Source organism: Primulina huaijiensis, chromosome 11 (assembly GCF_012295235.1).
Source record: "Primulina huaijiensis isolate GDHJ02 chromosome 11, ASM1229523v2, whole genome shotgun sequence".
Taxonomy (NCBI): domain Eukaryota; kingdom Viridiplantae; phylum Streptophyta; class Magnoliopsida; order Lamiales; family Gesneriaceae; genus Primulina; species Primulina huaijiensis.
In genome coordinates this window covers 24,091,092-24,112,180 of record NC_133316.1, presented here as the reverse complement: position 1 = coordinate 24,112,180, position 21,089 = coordinate 24,091,092, and the positions used below count along the sequence as shown (strand labels likewise).

The 21,089-nt window shown below is 34.4% G+C and overlaps 1 protein-coding gene across 3 annotated transcripts; it reads left to right on the top strand.

The window, feature by feature from the left end:
• Positions 1-7,280: 7,280 nt before the first annotated feature.
• LOC140987821 (soluble starch synthase 3, chloroplastic/amyloplastic) lies at positions 7,281-19,193 on the top strand. 3 transcript variants are annotated; one of them, XM_073456500.1, is made up of 17 exons: positions 7,282-7,550; positions 7,936-7,999; positions 8,085-8,500; positions 8,613-9,753; positions 10,617-10,828; positions 10,971-11,241; positions 12,038-12,213; positions 13,283-13,390; positions 13,897-14,006; positions 15,105-15,210; positions 15,747-15,917; positions 16,102-16,230; positions 16,789-16,971; positions 17,682-17,813; positions 17,913-18,024; positions 18,254-18,377; positions 18,852-19,193. In XM_073456500.1, the coding sequence occupies exons 1-17, from the start codon at positions 7,422-7,424 to the stop codon at positions 18,979-18,981; spliced, it is 3,714 nt and encodes a 1,237-aa protein (XP_073312601.1). In that variant the 5' UTR covers positions 7,282-7,421; the 3' UTR covers positions 18,982-19,193. The 3 variants fall into 3 exon arrangements, with proteins under 3 accessions (XP_073312602.1, XP_073312601.1, XP_073312603.1); XM_073456502.1 differs by lacking the exons at positions 7,282-7,550; positions 7,936-7,999 and having other exon boundaries at positions 8,255-8,516; XM_073456501.1 differs by lacking the exons at positions 17,682-17,813; positions 17,913-18,024; positions 18,254-18,377; positions 18,852-19,193 and adding an exon at positions 17,502-17,613 and having other exon boundaries at positions 7,281-7,550.
• Positions 19,194-21,089: the final 1,896 nt, after the last annotated feature.

Here is a 21,089-nt window from a genome sequence, read left to right as displayed (position 1 = left end):
CCCACACGTTCATTTGAGTTTCATTTTATCTGCATTTTCTAAATTAAAATTTAGAAAAAGAGAAAATAGTTTTTAACTTCTAAAAAAAAATTTAACTTCTAAATAAAAAATTAACAAGATAAAAAAAGAAAAAATAATTTTTTTAAAAAGAATTATAATATTAAAAAAAATTACATATACCGTCGTTTTTTCTTATTCATTCGGAATCACATATTTGTAACAAAAAAATTAAATTTTTATTGAAATTTTTTTAAAAAAGAGTTGAAAAAATATATTAAAAAAAAAGTAGTAAGAGAGACGTCATCTCACCCAACTATATATATTTGTAATCAAAAATAAAATTGTAATATTAAATTGGATTATTATTCACATATTTTAATATAAAAAATATAATTTTGATTTTGAAATAATTAAAATATAAAAATATCAATATTTAAAACCACTCTACGTCATAGGCTCGTATTGAAATCGATTTAAAAAATGAATTTAATAAAAGAAATCGTTGTTTAAAATTATTAGAATCAGAATCCTACCTGCTATTGATTCCCATGAGATATTATTATACCTAATATTTTGATTATTTTAATCCTACGGTTCGTTTGTTGATCTTTAATACATGAGTCATTGATCCATCGCTTCTTTAATATTTCTTTTATATTTATACTATTATTATTATTCATTATATATTATAAGTTTTGTGTTAGTATATATGCATACTTATTATGCTATCCCTATATATTAATATTAAATAACGGAACACCTAATAACTATTTTAGGCAGTATAATTATCTTTATCTTTTATTTCAATATCATTAGTTACGTGAGTTTCTTACCTTTTAAATTGACATATAAGTTGATGATTAATATTTGACCACATTATACATGTAAGCGATAAATTAATGAGATCCTTGAATCATAAAAATTGTATCTTTACTTTATTATCATATGGTAATTGGATCTTGGTGTAGAATCTAAAAGGATCTTTATATAATTCTATAAAATGTGGTTGTTTAATTAATCAAACATTAAATGAATTAATCATGCATATAAATTAAATGAAGTTGCCTTCAAGAGAAAACTACATGCAAATGCCGCGGGGTTGGGTTTTTAATACATGACATGGTTCCGACAAGGGGATACCCCATGCATGTGCAATTACCCTCATATCATTTTCAAGAATAGAATGATTGATCAATAAGTATAATTTAAATATATATGTATAAATTACAGTTTTTATTTTCAAAAAAGTTAGATTAATTAGCTTATCGTTTATAATTCGTAATCTTTTATATTGAATGGTTTTTTTTTCTCTCTAATTATATAACAAAAATATATCAAATCACATAATTAATGACAATAGCTAGTACTTTAATTAATAATCCTTGCGTTAGAAAGAATATATCCCATGTGTTGGCTATATACACGTTAGAGTAGGTCTTTTGTGAGACGGTCTCACGAATATTTATCTGTGAGACGGGTCAATCCTACCGATATTAACAATAAAAAATAATACTCTTAGCATAAAAAGTAATATTTTTTCATGGATGACCCAAATAAGATATCTGTCTCACAAAATACGACCCATGAGACTGTCTCACACAAATTTTTGCGTACAAGTTATCCCTCCACACCCATTCTCCCTACTTTTGAGCTCGGCCATCGAAAATGCCTGTAAATCGTGACCTACTTATTCTTGACACTAACTAATCTTTATCATAATATACATATACATATAAATATATACATTCCACTTATTGGTGGACAGCTGATCATGAGCGTCACAAGATGTTCACCTAAACATATAGTGTTTTGAGAAACACGAAACATTTATTAATGCAGTAATATGCAAAGACACAACCAATTTGATATTTCACTATATGCTATCACAAATATCTTCATCAATAAACAATTTCATATCAAAATTATATATATTTTACGAATGCATATATTTATATAATCCAATAAAACATTACAACCATGCGTATATAATTAACAATAATATATTTGATTTAAAAATTATGATTATATATAATAAGCAAATTATATTTTCTCTCTAGCCGTTTCAACTAATACTACGTTTGGCTTAATTGAGTAAATCTGAAATTAAAATTAAAATTAACATTGAAAGATAAATTATATATCTACGTTTCAGAATTACTGTAAGAAATGGACATTTAGTTTACTTTTGTTTGGTCTCGTAAGAAATGGATCTTAGTTTCTCTTACAAAAGCTGTGGTTTTACTGTAAGAATGGGGAAGGTTGAATAATCATATTTGTTGTTGTATGGGATCGTTTGGATATTGTTAACCTTTTGTTAGGTGCCAAAGAAATCTGTCACGCATCAAATGACGCCAGGCTCACTGTTACATTTTTTATTTTTATTTTTAATACAGTCGCATTTCGAATTGGGCATATTGAATATAATTCTCTAAGTCCATCTCCAACCCATATCCTCTATTTTTCATCTTCTATCCTCTAAAATAGAGATCCGTAATCTTTATTTTTAAAAACCTTCTCCAACTCATGTCCTCTAAAAATATTACAAAATATTTCCAAACGTAAGATGAATTACTCTGAACACTGACAGTCCCTCGCACATTATGCATACTCCATTGTTATATAGACTACACCTACAAATTTACCCGTGCACGTATAAAAGTTTTCCGACTTCCAAAACGTGGGTGTCCTCAAAATCTTACCCTTAAGACTATCACACGTTTCTTATAACTCTGGTCCTTTTAAACCATCATCATTGACTCAAATTCAGTGTGGTGCGGTCGTGAGCTGCATGACAGACAGTGTTGATACTGTGAAGAGACCAGAAGTTTACAGAGGCTGTGGATTTTGAGCCTGCTGTCAATGCGAGAAAAGCACGAGAAGATTCTTTAAAATATCAGCAGCTACAAAAAAGAGAGCACCAATATTCCTCTTACCACGGTGAGGCCTGTCAAGATGGTGGCCCATGTTGTCATCACCTCAGATTGTGGCCTGTGAGATGGTTTAATTAAGGCAATCCTGAAAAACAAACAAAACAAAACAAAAATACCGAATGACTGATAATAATGTGATCAGTACTATTGGTATAACACTAGGATAACGTCTGACATTATTCGTTAAATACAGAATACTTTTTTTCCAATTATGTTTATAGAACCAGCATTGAAAGTATCATGACTTCACTAAAATACATTACCTGTCTCCCAATCTCAAGAGTGAATATTAAAACTGTTGTTTGGAAGTTTGGGTCTGTCTTAGTTCATACTACTTCTGAAAAAATCACTGTTTCCTATAGAATGTGAAAGGCACAATGTAGCCATTGTTGAGATCTATCACACTCCGGCGCTTGAACAAACACCAGGAAGAACTGGATGGAAAAACCAGGATTAGTTTCCAAGTCATGATAAATTGTTGAACAGGTTACATATTATGAATATTGAATTGGTAACAGACTAGCTTTCGACTGACCAATCACCTGCCGTATGCATATTTGCATGATTGCGTCTTGCTTTAATTATACCAAGTTCATGCATAACAGCTAGTATCTATGAAAATTCCACGCAGACAGTATGATGAAGCATTGAAAGCTTCATGAAAGATGTAAAAACTCATATATGTACTTTGCCAACTGCATGGGGAAACTGATATCCAGTATTATGTTTCATTATTGTTTTTAAGCTTCTAAACTTGTAGATAGAAATTAAATATCTATTCCATTTAAAAGCGACATGCAACATTATATTTAGTAGGAAAACGTAATAAATACTTTTCTTTAAATGAGTTGGTTGACAACACAAGAAACTAATGTTTTCAAACTCTAGCCTGATGATGACAAGCAATCTAATCTGATCCAATTGTAGAAAGGTGAAACTTTCTATGCTATCCAGAAATTGCACACTATTCCAGTTAAAGGGGAATCAAAGCATTGAAACTAATTGGAAGACACGCATAAAGAAGACTTCTACAAGAATTGTCACCTCCCATGTCCTTTCATAATTCACGTGTTAAAGCTTTAGTGCATTGAAAAAACAAGTTTTAGGTTGCCATGAGCTGTAGCTGTAAAATCTAATTAAACATATGATACTCTGAGACCATGCTTGTTGGGTTGATAAGATGACAGGTCTCCACCTCCACAAGAGAGGATCGGAAGAGGAAGTATGTTCAACATTGTTATGAAATTTTACTTTGTAGGTCGAACGTTTGCCATTTTACCAAAAATTATAACGAGAGATAATGATACAACTCAAATATTTTAGATCTTACAATATTTCAAACAAGTTTCGATTGCTTTAACAAACATAGATAATTACTACACCCCGACATACCTTATTGATGCATATAGAGTTTTCAGCTCAAACAAATTCTTTGATTATATATTCCAAACATAAATCATGAAACATAATAATGTTGTTCTTCCAAGCTTCAGTCATCACATCTATTGGAGAAGAAAGAAGATCTTCCTGACTCTTTATACAGCACATGATTCAGTAGACACGGTGCACGAGTATAAAAGGTATATAGATCGTAATTGTTTCCCATAAGCACAAGCACCAAGTTGCGTTCAATAATTTCAACAAGCGTCGAGTCCAATTTTCCAAGTTGCGTTCAATTAATTTATCCCAGACAAGGTATGAATTTTCAACAAGCAACTACTAATTCTAATACAATCTTACAAAGTCACATCTTTTGACTATTATTATCATGTAATCATGAAGAACAGCTTGCCAACTATGACTTCCAAATAATTTCCGTGTAGAAACTACAAGAAGCCGTAGCAACTGATCAATTATTCAATTTATTCGTTTAATGTTTCTCCTACATCGTTTTTGTGTTTCAATTACAAAAAAGTAGAACCAGATTTAATAAACTACAAAGAAATTACCCAAATTACAATTTTTGGCTTTTAATCTAGGCGATCGATAAACAACTACGTCTGAACAGGAGATTAGGACTGAGTCTCGTAAATAAATGTTGTAGCGGCAGTGAGCTTTTTCCGTTGGAGACACCGAGGATAAGTTGTAACCCTCAAATTGAAGCACGGAATACCATCCACGGCAAAGGCCGTCGAATGAGGCGGTGAGAATGCCGAATCAGAATCAGAATTGAGCTGGCAGAGAGCAATCAGAGCCTGGGCACCGGTTTCTTTGGATCTAGCAGTGATCTTTGAGTATCTGATTTGGGCAAGAGCTCCCGGCTTCAGATAAGTGTAGAACGACGGCGATGCAGCCAGTGACCTGAAACCGCCGCTTCGAACCCTTGTTTTCATGGTGGTTTTTGAGGGAAAACAAAGAGTAGGAAACCCTAGAGAGAGTGGGGATGGTACTGAGAAAGTGGGGGAGATGGGGTTTTAAAATGGGTAATTGTGGTTTCTGAGGCGGGAAAAGGATGGTGGCGGTATCCTGTTGTGGCGCGGCTGATTTTTTTAAAAGTCATTTTATGATAGTTTTGGTTGGGAATGGTCATGGCACGGGAATGGTCATCACTATTTTTGTATTTGAATTTTATTTTTGTCCTTATACTCGTCTCGATTCTCGATTTTTCGAGTTCGGAGAATATTCGAACTTGAAACCGCGTTGATCAAATTATCATCCCCGTCCCCATCTTCATTTCAAAAATATTAATGGATCAAAATGAAGAAATCCTCGAACTCATGGAGAAAGTTAGCATCCCTATTTTTGACATCTTGAGTTATATATATCAACATTTTTACTATTTTTCCAAATGAATTTATTTATGAAATAATTGTTATTGTTGTTTAATAGGTTGAATATTTGTTTGTATGATATATATTATAAAATTCTAAAATCAATCCAATTTTTACTTGTATTATATCATATGAAAACCTTTATTTGTACTCCATTTAAATTACATCAACTCTAAATTGTTTGGACGAGCATCTCAACCTCGAGTTAAAATTTATATGACTGAGCATGTGTCCATAACACTTTGAAAGTTAGACTCATTTGTACACTGTCAACTTAAAGAATATCTTATTATCGTCATCATCTCTAAACATGAGTATAAAACCACAACGTTGTAAAAACAAATAACACAAATATCATCTCAGGTATATTTTATCACACATATCGTTTGGTTCGAAATATTGGATAATATACGAATATCATGATAATTTATTAATTTAATATTTGAGACGTTATTGGATAAAACAATAAGGCACAAGCTGTTCGGCCCAATGTCTAATATAATAGAATAGATCTTTTATGAGACGGTCTTACGGATTTTTATTCGTGAAACGAGTCAATTATGTCTATATTTACAATAAAATTCAATATTTTTTCAAGTATGACAACTGTTTCACATACATTTTTGTGAATATATCATACCTCATTATAAAAAAACGCAACAACATACCAATTTATAAAGTGAAAACTTATATCTTCTGAAAATTTACGAGTAAGATAATTTTGGGCAAGTCTTTCGTCTAGTGAAATTGTAAAGAAGGTGATGTTTGTGTGACCTGATTTATTTTTTGAAGAAGGTGCTTTTATTGTAAATTTAATAATATCGTTATAAATTTATTGAGTTAGGATGATCATATGTATTTTAGGTTGATTTCATCCTACATGTAGGGACACTACCCCATGATATAGTCAATGATCTAAATTTAGCCACACATACATGTAGTCCACTAATTTTTTAAAATCACATATGTGTGTGAATCTTGTCCATCCAAACCATATGGGGGCACTGCTCCCATATGTAGCATCGAAGCTACCTGTATTTTGTTATTTTAGCAAGGGTTAACGTGTATTGAAATTTAAAATAAAAAATATATAGCTAAGTTATGACATAATAATTAAGTGATGTTAAAAATTATATTGGAAAATCTCAAATAAATTTAAAAACAAAATAATAATATAAATCGCAAGTGGGCCCAATGTCTGGGAACGATCATCATTTTTTTGTGCGGATTTAAGAATTTCTCCTCCATAATTTTAGCAAATCAATATCAGCCACAGCAGCACCTCTCATCACTCGACGTGGCAATATTATTCCATTAAACATATTAAATAAAAGAATACTATTTTTTTTTATTTTTGTATACCATAATATAATATATATTCGAAGAAAGTTTTGATTTACAATTTGGGTATATTTCGTACTATTATATCAGTGCGCACGGACAAATATAAACACGATCAATCGACGCCCTTCACGAGGTCAACGACGTCAAAGAAGTGATGGACGATTCTGATTATTCGGATTGCGCAGCCTAGTATTCGGGATTTTTCGTCATCTCGGTATATATAGAGCACTTTACATGTACACCACACACATTTGGGGCGATCAAACGCAGTTTCAGCATACCATACCGTCTCTACTAAATTTTCATGGGAACTCGAACCTCTGATTTTGTATTCAGTAATTTAAGATAGAAGCGGAGCGGAGGCATAAGTACAAAAATGGAAGCTTCTCTGCCCTTGCAAAGGCCCATCAGTTGCAGAACATTTTTTGGCGGAGGAGTTACTCAGCTGAAGATTTCCCCACTTCTTGGGTTCTTGCCGAATGGAAACCCTAGATCATTCTCAATAGTAAATCTTTACCTTAATGTAAATTTTTTTTAGTGTTATGTTTCGCTTATCATGAACGAGACCGTGCGTGGTATACACTTAACCCATACTCTGAATTCTTTATCTTATTTCTTTCTGTGATTTTTATCCGTATGTTTATTGTGTGTGGTTGCCATTAATGCCGTGTGGCACTGGGGCTCGAATCTGCAATGTTTTCTCGGTGTGATTAGTTTGTTTTTTGAGTTAGTGCTATGTGGGAGTGTGTTTCAATGGTAAATTGGTAATTGCTTGCTCCCTGCAAATATTTATATCAATTCGTTTGGATTTCTTGAATCATGTCTTGTTGCGCTAAAAATTGGCTGGATTGAGGGTTTTGAAGTATTTTAAAACATCTATATTCTTGCAGTCCTTTGAATGGCAAAAGGCTCACAAAGCAACCAGGATCAGACATTCATTTACTGCTAGTGCCGGTTGGTTCTTTTGATTGATAGATAAAAGTCTTTTTTGAATATGGGTTTCCTTTTTCCATGCTTTTCGTTTATCCATGTAATGCAGACTTTTCACGAAGAAGACACAGAAAAACTTCCACTCCAAAGTCTAAAGATTCCACATCGAGGGGATTTATGCCTAGAACACAGCTACCTACAAGCACCCAGAGAAGGGATACAAAGAATAATGAGGAAAAGGAAGGTCCTGGCAATTCAGCATCCAATGACTTTGAGGGTTCCAACGCGAAAACAGCTGAAATGGAAATTGGAACTGATGACAAAGTGGTAGCCAACTTTAGTCAAGTACCAGAAGTTAAGGAGGAAAGTGAAAACAAGAGCAACAGCATAGACGTTGAAGCAGCATCAACCTACAAACCATTGTCTGATCGTAAAATAAGTCACTACGATGAAAAAGGAGCACTTCCGAAAGTGGTTGACAATGTGATGGAGCCAAAAAATGCAGACAGATTTACAAAGAGCGAGGTCAGTAGTTACGCAGGTAGAGCATTATTAACAAATTAATAAATTATGCACCTGGATGCTTCAATTATCGGCGTTTCGAAAGTCGTAAAATATTGAGATATATGATTTGCAGGAAAAGGAGACATCAACTGCGGATATTGATATTCCCGAGTTTGAAAGAGTTGTTGGAGGAAAACAGAGATATACGAAACATGATGAAGCTTTATGGCACGAGAGTATCGAGGAAGAGGAATCCAGAGAAGCAAAGTCAATACACATGGCTGGAAAGAACGCTTCAGATGAAACAGATTCAAGAATAAATGAAAACAAAACTATTTCAAAAACTGTGCAGCAGGCTGAAAGTACGAGAATTATTGATGATACTAGCATAAGCCGGTTTGTAAAGCCCGAGGCTGTTAAGGAAGATAACGTTTCAATCAGTGATGATGGTAAGAGAAGAGATCCTTTTCCAGCACTAAAGTTGGAGAGGGAAGATAATTTACGTAAAGATGAAATAAATAAGCTTGCTGAGAAAAATTTCAAGGAAGGGAATAAAGTGTTTTGTTACCCTGAAGTTGCAAGACCTGATAAAGATATAGAAATTTTTTTTAACCGAAACCTCTCCATTTTGAAAAATGAACCTGCTGTTGTTATCATGGGAGCATATAATGACTGGAAATGGAAGTCATTTAACATAAATTTGAACAAGAGCCATCTCAATGGGGATTGGTGGTCTTGCCAAGTGCATGTTCCTGAAGAAGCATACAGGATTGATTTCGTGTTCCATAATGGAAATGATGTTTATGACAACAATGATGAGAAAGATTTTCATATTACTGTTGATGGAGGGATGGATGTGTTTGATTTTGAAAATTTCTTGCTTGAAGAGAAACGCTTGGAGCAGGAGGAATTTGAAAGGCAAAAAGCTGAAAGGGAAAAAGAGGAAGAAGAAAAAAGACTTAAAGAAGCAGATATAGCAGCGAAAGAAGCTGATAGAGCTCATGCAAGAATGGAAGTTGCAAAGAGTATGGGTGCATTGAAAGAGTTAATGAAAAGGGGTGCGACATCTGTCAATAATGTCTGGTATATAGAACCTAGTGAATTTGAAGGCGGAGATAAGATCAGGCTTTACTATAACAAGAGCTCGGGACCACTTTCTGAAGCTACTGAATTATGGATTCATGGAGGGTATAATGGTTGGAAGGATGGACTGTCCATTTTTTCAAAGCTCGTCAAATCTGAGAACAAGGATGGAGACTGGTGGTACACTGACGGTGAGTGTCAATGTGAAGTCTCTCTTACTTTCATCAAAATGAATCTTTGTTATTTTTTGTGATCGTGTATGGTTTATGCTAGGCCTAATATGTAGATGTCTCAAAGTTTACTGGGTTCATTTAGGATGTTGCACCTTATCCATGGTTGGGCTTGATGTACAATGTACTGTACATATGATTTCTCTACTTTAAGCTTTCCTTCTTTTCAATTTACTTTTGTCCAGTTGCTTGGTTATTGACGGAGTTGACTAGTTCTGAGTTAAGAATCATGTAAAGGACAAATTAGTTGTCACACATAATATCAAATGCCTATCACCTTATATTTGCTATAACCGACTATTTTTTTCCCTTTCTGTATGGCATCAAGTTTTCTGTCTGGTTCCATCGGTGACTCTTGAGCGTGAATACCTTTTTTGAACTGTTTCTTCTATGACTATGCTCTTGTTTGGAATATTTTGAATGATCCTTTTGGGTGCCAGTGATCTCTCTACGTTTGTGGACATTTTATCATGTATCTGTATATTTATATTAGCTGTATATCAGCTATGGCCTTTTTACCTTGTGCAAGTGAATCCTTTCTCGCGAGTTTTCAATTTATTGGAATTTCTTTGAACTTTTGGTGATTTATGTGCTTGTTCATGCACATAATTTTTTGTAAAATGTTATTGCTAAGTATTAGTGCCGAAGTTTGAATGTGCGTTTAAAAAAGTGAACAATTCTTCTTACATACTAATAAATTTGACACTCTCCTCCCTTGAATATTCTTCCTAAAGTATATATTTAGTGCACTTCATTTATCGCTCCCGCTCCCCTTTGTTGAAATTAACCTGCATTGTTCATCAAAGTAATATTTCTTTTTGCAGTTGTTTTACCTGAACGAGCCCTAGTTTTGGACTGGGTTTTTGCTGATGGTTCACCTCAGCGAGCCACTGTTTTTGACAATAATCGTCGCCAAGATTTTCATGCCATCGTCCCCAAAGCCAGTTTTGAGGAACTCGCATTTCTTGAGGAAGAACATATTTATAATAAAATTCAGACAGCGAGGCGGTTGAGAGAAGAAGCTATACAAGCTAAGGTCTGTTTTCTGGAATTTATATTTGAAGATGAAACTGTTAATATCTCAAATGTGATTTTTGGATATCAGGAACATATACCGAGTGCTTCTCATTGTTTTTGCAAGTACTTATTCTCTTTTTTCTCTATTCTTCGTTCAACAGGCAAAAAAAACCGCTCGTATGAAAGTGGAAACAAAGGAAAGAACTCTGAAAACATTTTTGTTGTCTCAAAAGCAAATTGTCTATACCGATCCCCTTGATGTCCGAGCTGGAAGCACAATTACCGTATTTTATGATCCCGCCAACACAATCCTCAATGGGAAATCAGAAATCTGGTTGCGATATTCATTCAACCGCTGGACGCATCGTATGGGTCCGTTCGCACCGCAAATAATGTTTCGTGATGAAAACGGTTCTCATCTCAAAGCAACTGGTGAGATCGAGTTGTGTAATAATATTAGGGATAATTACATCTACCTTCCTTGAAGTTTGTCATAGTTACAAAAAAATTCAATGATATATTAAATGTTACATTTACGCTCCTTGAGGTTTTTGAAAAACAACAAATAAATTTATACAAACACTCCCATCAAGTTTGTATTTATCTTACATTTTATACCCTTATGTTAGTGAGTATCTTATATTTTTAGAGGATAAATGTGAGAAAAATACGAACACGAGGGGGCGTATGTAATGTTAGATGCTATCGGATTTATTTATTATTTTTCACATAGCTCAAGAGAGTTATATGTAATATTTAAATATAGTTGAGTTTTTGTTTGTTATCATGACAAATGTCAGGGTGGTAGATGGAATTAACCCAAAATATTAATATGCACTTCAGATGTTTATGTTTGTATGTTTTCATCATAATAACAAATAACTGGACGTTTTTGTTGTTGGTTTGATTCCTTTTATGAAAAAATCTTTACTTATCTATTTTCATGGAAAACCTTGATGTCACGCCGGCTTCCTGATTGCACATGTGCAATAACATTTACTTGAATGCATATGGTAATAATACAATTTCTTGTTGTGGTATTCAATATGGACAATGAAACATGCTTGATATCTGAAGTTGTTTCTGTTGGCTGATGTGCCATGTGCCACCTTTTTGGACAATTTGTACATTTAGGTTTTCCGTGTCTTATCACTTTTCTAGTTTTTGAAGTTCTTTATCTTATCAAAGTCCCCTCTTCTCTCCTCCACGTCTTGCTTCATTTTGGCAGTCAAGGTTCCTTTGGATGCATACTCAATGGACTTTGTGTTCTCTGAGGGTAAGGACGGTGGAGTCTTTGACAACAAGAACGGTATGGACTATCACATACCCGTGCTTGGAGGAGTTGTGAAGGAACCACCAATGCACATCGTGCACATTGCAGTTGAAATGGCTCCCATTGCCAAGGTTGAGTATCTTTTGATTAATTGTATGTTGTCTTCAATTAATATTTCATTATCAACTGCTGACATAAGCAATTAATCCAATATGATTAGAGCCTGCAAATTGAGTCATGCTCGTCGGGTTGGCCCGTCCCGCCAAATAGGTGGGTTGGGTTGGGAATTTCCCGACCCGCCCAAATGACGGGTTGGACCGCCCCTCCAAATGGTGGGTTGCGGGCCAGCCCACGTTATATAACTAAAAAATGGCTAGGCTCCCTCTGCCTCACCAAGTAGGTAGGATGGGTTTGCAATTTCCCAACCCACCCAAATGGCGGGCCGCCCTGCCCCGCCAAATGGTGGGTTGTGGCGGGTTGCTGGTAGGCCAACCCCGCTGGCTCGTTTTGACGGCTCTATTTGATAAAAGTTAGAATGTTTGTACCATCAATGAATACGGATTTTCCTTTTTCGTTTTTGCTGTATTTTTTATCTTTAGGAAGTGAAATGTTGGGGAGGAAATGCTGACTGCAGGATTGTTAAAATATATAATTTGCATAAGTTTTTAACAATATAAAGAAACAGGCATTGGTGCAGATTTTATTATAGTTGGCATCCATGAGATTGCGGTTGGAGATTGGTGTTTGTGAAAAATATACATCATGATTTTTTCGGCCTTCAGTAATTTGACAGCATACAGCCTCAGTAATTTGATCCAGCATCCAGACTGTAATGAATTAATGTTAAAGATGCGGATGGATCTTTCTTTGTTGTGGTGGTTGGAATTTCTCCATTATGCTGGCTGTTGTCTTCTAAAAGGTTGTAACCCAGCATACAGGCTCAGTAAAAATCATGTAGATTGCCTTATGCTATTTATTTTTGTATTGGCTCTTCCGTAAGGTAGGAAGTTTTGTTTTTCTTCTTTTTTCCAGTTTGTAAAAGCCAATAATTGTGTGGCTTTTTTATGTATATAAAGAGAGGGTTCTTTATTTCTGGCCTATCTTGCTTGGTTTTTCTGTACTAATGTGATTTATCGGTAAGCATGTACATTAATGATTTTATTATGTTTTGAATTATATTTATCAATCATATTTTTGCAGGTTGGGGGACTTGGTGATGTCGTTACTAGCCTTTCTCGAGCAGTTCAGGACATGAATCATAACGTGGACATTATTCTTCCGAAGTACGATTGCTTGAAATTTGATAATGTAAGTTTTTCCATATGTGCTGCTTGAGTTCTGATAAACTAATGCAAACAGATTTGACTATGCTTCAAATTCTGTCCATGGAAAAGCGCTGATGAATACTATTACACTCCAAAGTTTATGCATGGTCTTGCACAGTCCAAAAATGAACGCACTTGACCTTTTGCGAAAACCAGTGAATGTCGTGTGACATGTGATGGGAGAAGTATTGGCAAAACTGTAATTTCTGTCTTTAGTGTGAAACTGCTAAAATGCGGCAAAAAATTCTTGATAATATTTATGTGTCACTCATTGTTCACGTAATCTTCAGGAATTCAGGTTTCTTTGCCCTTTCTTTATATCTGCTAAATAGGAAGGTTTTTTTATGACGGTTTTCAGTACAGCTACTAAAAACTATTTCTGAAGAATCATTTTGAAAATATGAAATGGAATGCAGCTTAGGTAGTTAGTTCAATCATTTTTTCTTTAATTTCTCCTCTATTTTGCCATCTCTACATGTTTTCAAATAGGTGAAGGATTTACAGTTTCATAAAAGCTACTTTTGGAGTGGGACTGAGATTAAAGTTTGGTCTGGGAAGGTGGAAGGCCTCTCTGTCTATTTTTTGGAACCTCAGAACGGGTAACTTCTAGTCCCACCCTCATATTAATTGTGTGAAGGTGGGATGTTTTTTTGTTTGAGGTTGTTGGTCATGTTTGCACTAGCCATGTTTTTATTTTATGATTGTTTATTACATTTTATTGACTTGCTCTTTTTTGTTGTCGAGAAGATTCTAGCCATTGTGTTGATTATTTGATCATCAAGTCAACTAGTTCGTTCCTAGCCCATCCTGTTAATTTTGAAGTCTTCTGCGGCGGCTTGATTGGCACATTAAGATTTTTATATTTTTTTTCTTTTTGAATTGGGTGTTTAGTACAAATACCCTCATTCCAAATTAAATGACTCTTAGATAAGCGACATGCTTTCAAATCGGGTGTCTAAAACTTTAGTCCTTTCACATTCTGATATTCGGGCTGTTCCATTTTTCCCGTTGACTGAAAGAATTATGTCAAAATTTTTCATTACCATTATTTATCACTATCTGAATGAATTTGAGAAATAAGTTACCTTTGCATATCTGTGTTTTTTTTGTTTCGTTTCGGGCAACTACAACATTCGAGTCTTCCTTGTTACTGGAACGCTATAGTTGTCCCAAATTTTGTTATTTTTTGCCATATGACTCGGTCAGTTTTCATCATAGTTTTGGATTAAAGTATTCATTTGATGAACGACATTTTAGATTTTGATTTTATTCATAAATTTCAGATAGAAAGCCTAGAGGTGATGGATAGATCAATTAATGGATGGAGGTGTATAATTTTTTTTTTAAAGTTCTAGCCAGGAGAATTAAGGATAAACCCCTCACTTTTGTAGCTAAAAAATGAATCATTCTGTACCCTTTTAAGGAATGTATTTGAAATTATAACTCAGGTTTCTATGTGCATAGACCCGAGGACAATGGTCCGATGATGCAAGTCTTCCAGATGCCACGTGGAAACATAATTTTTATTATCTAATTCATGGACACACTTCAAGCTTTTTTTTAAGCGAGTACACCTTTCAGTATACTAAATGTTGTACCATTTGATCTCTGTAAGCCTGCCTTTTTATTATTTTGAAGCACTTTATCATTAAAGGTTACTGGATCTAGCTAAATTATGTTTTTTTTCTCTCTTTTAGATTATTTTGGGTTGGTTGCATATACGGTCGCAATAATGATGGGGAAAGATTTGCTTTCTTTTGCCACGCGGCTCTTGAGTTTCTTCTGCAAGGTGGATTTCATCCGGTAAACTCTAATTCACATCAAATATCAAGTTTGATGTCTATACTCATGTGTCGTTCATTCCTGCATGGTGCAAGCAATTTATCTGTACTCATGATTGAGGAAGAGGCAAACTGGACTACTATGCTAAAACAAATTGTTCATGATTTTAACTTATGAGGCTTGCGAGTTTGCTTCCCTATCGATCTTTCGTTGCTGCTCATCTTGTTTGTCGCTTTCATTGTCATCGTGTTGCCATAATCAGAATTACATGTGAATAGGAAGTTGCATGCAAGCTTGATAAAATGTGTGGCAGGATGTATGATTTTGATATTAAATATTACCTTTTTTTTAAGGAAACATGTATTGATCATTGTGTCTATAAAATGATATATTTTTTAATTTGTGATAGAGCTATTTTCTTCGAGTATGTGCTTTTCATCTTTCATCTTTGATGTCTTGTTCTAGAGCAATAAAACAGCGGACAAAGAATCTTAACATTTTCATTTCCTACTGACTTCAATCTCCTTATGTGTTGCTTGCTGTTTTTTATATGCCAGGATATAATTCATTGTCATGATTGGTCTACTGCTCCAGTTGCATGGTTATTCAAGGATCATTACAGGCATTATGGTCTCAGTAAAGCTCGTGTTGTTTTCACCATACACAACCTTGAATTTGGAGCACAATTAATTGCTAAGGCCATGGAGTTCTCGGACAAGGCTACAACTGTAAGTTCCTCTGAGATTTTCAAATAAATGATTTAATGACTGGCGTACTTAATTGCTATTTTCAGCATTTTCAACCTATGTCAATGTCTTGATGATTGGACACTTTTAAGAAGTGGAAGCAATAAATTGGAATTGCTGTCTACCTATTCTATTATCTTGCCATAACTGGTTACTGTTCCTTCAGGTGTCCCCTACTTATGCACGGGAAATTTCGAGAAATCCTTCCATAGCCCCTCACATTTTCAAGTTCCATGGTATTTTGAATGGAATTGACCCGGACATATGGGATCCATACAATGATAAGTTCATCCCGGTGAGCAAATTACATTTTAAACTGTCTTTCATTTCGGGCTGCAGGAGGTTAGAAAGATGAATTGAAATTACTTTGTTACTAGTGTATACTTGTCTCCGCTGACGTTCCATATCCATGTGCTTGAATTGGAAAAAGATGTATATTGCTTTGCCTTTAATTACCAATATTGTTTTGCCTTTAATTACCTTATCGGTTCACGTAAAACTGGTTGAGAGTGATGTTATTATACTTAATAGCTTGGTAATGAAAACTATTACCTAGAGGATGTCTGGCATGTTTTACATGAAATGATGATGGATGTCACATTTCTTTCTGTTTCTCATCCTGTTTTATTCTAGTGTTCATGAATGATTGGCCTATTCTCCTCTTTTGATTTGAGATCCATTTCTTTTTATTTTTTTGAACAATTTATTGAAATATCATTCAATTAACATCAATGATGATGAAGTATGATGATTTCAGACCATTCATTTTACGTATGTGATGCTTATAGTTCAATTTTAATATTATACTCATTTGTTTGTTTTCTGGTACGAAACTCAAGCATACCAATTACAGGTGTCCTATACTTCAGAAAATGTGGTTGAAGGCAAAAAAGCTGCCAAGGAAGCTTTGCAGCAAAAGCTTGGGTTGAGAATGGCCGATTTGCCCTTGATAGGAATAATTAGTCGCTTGACTCACCAAAAGGGAATCCACCTCATCAAACATGCCATCTGGCGCACACTGGAACGTGGTGGACAGGTTTGTCTAATTTTTCTGTTGAATCTACTCCTTCAGTGTCTTTTTTGGGTTGTTCATTGAGAGAATGCACTTTAAGGAAATAATATTATTGATATTTGGAGAACTAAATCTATTTCTTTTGAAGTGTTAAAAAAGATTCCTACTATTACACATCTGAGACGTAGAATAATTGAGAGAAAGATATTCTAAGGATAAATATGGTGAAGTGGTAAAACAAGACAGCAATGGGACAGTTAACATTGTGAAGAAAAAACCCATTATCGGAAAAGGAAGAATACTAAAGGTCCAATTGACAGACTAATTTACACAATCGGATTTATTTTCAGCTGAAACATCAATTCCAGCAAATATTAAAAAGAAGATCAATTTATTACTTTCAAAATTGTTAAATAGCTGCGATGTTTTATGTCTAGTAGTTCAATTTGTTATTTGTTTGAATTGAATTGCATGGGTTTGTTTGGGCCGTTGAATGAACTGCTATTCCTTTGCTATGGTCTATTGACTTATGTTTTGCTCCTGTCCTCACACAGATTCTTCCTCGATGTGTTGTTGACATATTTGCAAGTGTGCAAAGCTCGTCCTTCAGTTTTAGATCAAGAGCGTTTTTCTAATGCTTGAAGTTGTTTTTGTTGAATATTTTGAGATTTTGTTTGGGAAACAAATGAGATATCAACTTACTTTTTCTATACTGAGAATGAGCTTTTTGATAGGTTGTCTTGTTGGGTTCAGCTCCTGATCATCGGATCCAGAATGATTTTGTTAATTTGGCAAACCAGTTGCATTCTTCATATAATGATCGTGCACGCCTATGCCTATCATATGACGAGCCTCTTTCTCACTTGGTATTTTCTCGTGGAAATTAGTTATTTTCCTTCCTTGTATGTTTGCAGATGTTATGTGCAAGGTACATTTTCACTTACTTTTATTTGTATATTTCCCAGATATATGCAGGTGCAGATTTCATTTTGGTCCCTTCAATATTCGAACCATGTGGACTTACTCAACTCACAGCCATGAGATACGGGTCAATTCCTATTGTTCGTAAAACTGGTGGTAAGTGAATAAAAAAGACTAGCAGTAAGTTGTTTTGGTTAGATGCTTTTTTAAAGCTCTTATCTATTTAGCAGTTCCAAGTCAGGTGCGAGTGAAAGATCTTGCTGACTAACCAACCAACCAACCATCTGCATAGAATATGCATGATGTTCCTTGGTGGCATTTTTCTTCGTTGCTTATCTTCACATTCAACTCATTTAAGCTGGTCTTTACAAAATTTACCCTGCAGGATTATATGATACTGTTTTTGATGCTGACCATGATAAAGAAAGAGCACGAGGTCATGGTCTTGAACCGAATGGATTTAATTTTGATGGTGCAGATGCTGCCGGTGTTGATTATGCTCTTAATAGGTAAGTAGGCACAGTTTCATGTTTTCTTAGTTTTTTTTATGGTGCACCACAGATAGTTGCATTTCTAGCCTGGTATGACATTTTAGCTTCATCTCGAAAGAAAGGATTAGTTTCTGAAGATTTCACCTATGATTCTTAAATCACTGCCATGTGATTGAATTTGGTCCCTTGTGTCAACTAAACATGGGAAACTGAAAAAACACAGTTTACCTAATCGGTATCATTTGGAACTATTTACATTTGCGGTTGAACAAGTGAACGAATAAAAGAGAACGAAGATCTATTTCTACAGGATTGATGCATAAAAGTATTGTATGACTCATTCCTTACCGGGGAAAAATGTTGTATAAAGAAGATAATTGGGAAATTGCATATGATTGAGAAGAGATGATCTTTATAAGGTTCTCTCTGTTTCATACTGATAAAGTTTTATCTTGCTTGAATGCGAAGACTTACTATGTTTTCTGTTGTTAGAGCAATATCTGCTTGGTACGATGGTAGAGAGTGGTTGAATTCTTTATGCAAGCGAGTTATGGAGCAAGACTGGTCTTGGAATCGTCCTGCTCTCGATTATCTGGAGCTCTACCATGCTGCTCGGAAATGAGAACAATCGATCATAATTCATACGGTGGGTTTTGTACAGCTTTAGTTACAATTTCCATTTCTGGTAAGATTTTAAGTTTTAAATATATTTAATAAATCTGCAACGTATCGCCACCGTAAATACTCTCTTATCATCCAGCCAGTTTTATTTACATTGTAAGATGATTTATTCATTTAATTTTAGAGTAAAATCCATAAATTTACATTAGAAAATAGTTGTTGAAATGATGGTTATGTGACTAAAGAGTTTTCATGAGTGATTTGTTTCTGGTGAAAAGATGGGATTTTAGAGCAGGCAAGAGTTGAAAATCAAAAAGAAAAGTGAGTCGAAGTTGACTGAAACGGGCAATGGGTTAGCATGGTGCATTTTCGTGCTCCTAATCGATCTTGTTAAAAGAGAGTATAGACTTATGTTTTGATATATGCTTGATTTACGTCCGATTAAATTTCTTAATTTGACATCACTTTGGCAAAACATGCTCGATAAGTTTCAAATGGCCAACTTGATTTCGGAAGCCATTTTATTTTACTTGTAATAAATGATAATATATGATGATATGATTGCACGTTGGACCCAAAAGGGGTTAGTATATGGGTCTACGTTATCTCACTACATGCCTTTTTGGGCGCAGTTATCCGACATATGTTTGCTCCACAATAATAATATAAAATGATTTTTAATAAAGAATTTATTAACTTTACCTGTTTGGAGTTGACGATTATGTCTTATCAACTAAATTATTAAATAGATTAACATCATAAGGTGTAGGGTCATAGGGAGCGATCCAACAAAGGAATGAGGACGTTTTAATATTTCACACAATTTGTTTAAAAGTTTATATCATTTATCCCGAATCAAATGAGTATTCGTTCACTCTCCTTCTCCCATGCAAGATTTTTGCTCCTCTCTATATTACTGGAAACATTACAAAATTTTTATGATGTGTTTGGATAGATGAATTTGAAATGCTGAAATAAAATTTCAATAATAATTATGATGAATATTCAAATATATTGAAGATGAGAAAATTCATCCATCAAATCATTTTTCGAAACAAAGTTGTCCTAAACCAAATCTATCAAGTGCAACTTTAGTATTTCTTTGCCCGTATTTCGTTCCGTGAAGTTATTAAATTCTTTGCTCACTATCAGTGGCCGATGACAGGATAATGTATTATAAACTTTGCTTTAATATTTTAATGTAACCCATAACAAGCACTGCCCTACAATAATATGCTCCTGATTACTGATTTTGAAATCAGCAAATATTGGCTGGCATGATAACCATGCACTACTAGTGATGGCCCTCGTTTAACTACAAAAACTCGGTAACTATAGACAATTACTCCGAGGTATATCATATGTCGCCCACCAAATAGCAAAAGAAACAAAATAGGAACAACAAAAAATCAAGTTTACGTTGAAATTTATTTCCTTTAACGTAAAGAAAATTTCATAAAAAAGTGTCTCTCATTTTATTGTTAGATAAATATTAACAAACTCTCTTATTTTCGTTATTTGAAAAAGAAAATTAAAAGTGTGTTTGGTATTATTAATTGCCAAAATCGAAAGGTGGTAGTCTCCCTATCTACCTAAAGCAACATTGAATTGTGATTAGAGTTGAGGGGACCTCTCATCCTTACAATACTTTCTTTTAGGCTATAACACATAAATGTCACCAAGACCCTGTGATTTCCCCCCCCCCACCCACCCACTTCAGATATTATCAATAACGCCAAAAACTAAAGGGTCCGGTTCAGCACTCGTACTATATACTGGGGGGTTAGTGAAATTTACTGTCTTTTTACTGGTTGTGATGTATAGAGTCATCTCAGCATTAGTTCCCAAAACCCAGGACAGGGGAGCATTCAAGAAACAACGCATAAGAATTTGAGTCACAGTTTGATCTCATCAATGAAGCCCACAAACCCAAATCACGATCTGCATGCTTTTTTAATCCATTACTCGTTTGAGTAATTTTTTTTAGTGGCTTGGTGTACTTGCTTTTTTGGTGATTTCTCTTGAACTCTTGGGCTTAAGTTTTAATCATTTCGAACTCAATCACTTGTTACCGTTCCTCTTTAGTTTGTGTTCTTTAGTTTGTGTAAG

Coding starts and splice junctions, on each gene's coding strand:
- LOC140987821 (XM_073456500.1), top strand. CDS start 7,422: ATGGAAGCTTCTCTGCCCTTGCAAAGGCCCATCAGTTGCAGAACATTT. Junction 16,972..17,681: donor CACTGGAACGTGGTGGACAG/GTTTGTCTAATT, acceptor GCTTTTTGATAG/GTTGTCTTGTTGGGTTCAGC. Junction 18,378..18,851: donor GTTGATTATGCTCTTAATAG/GTAAGTAGGCAC, acceptor TTCTGTTGTTAG/AGCAATATCTGCTTGGTACG.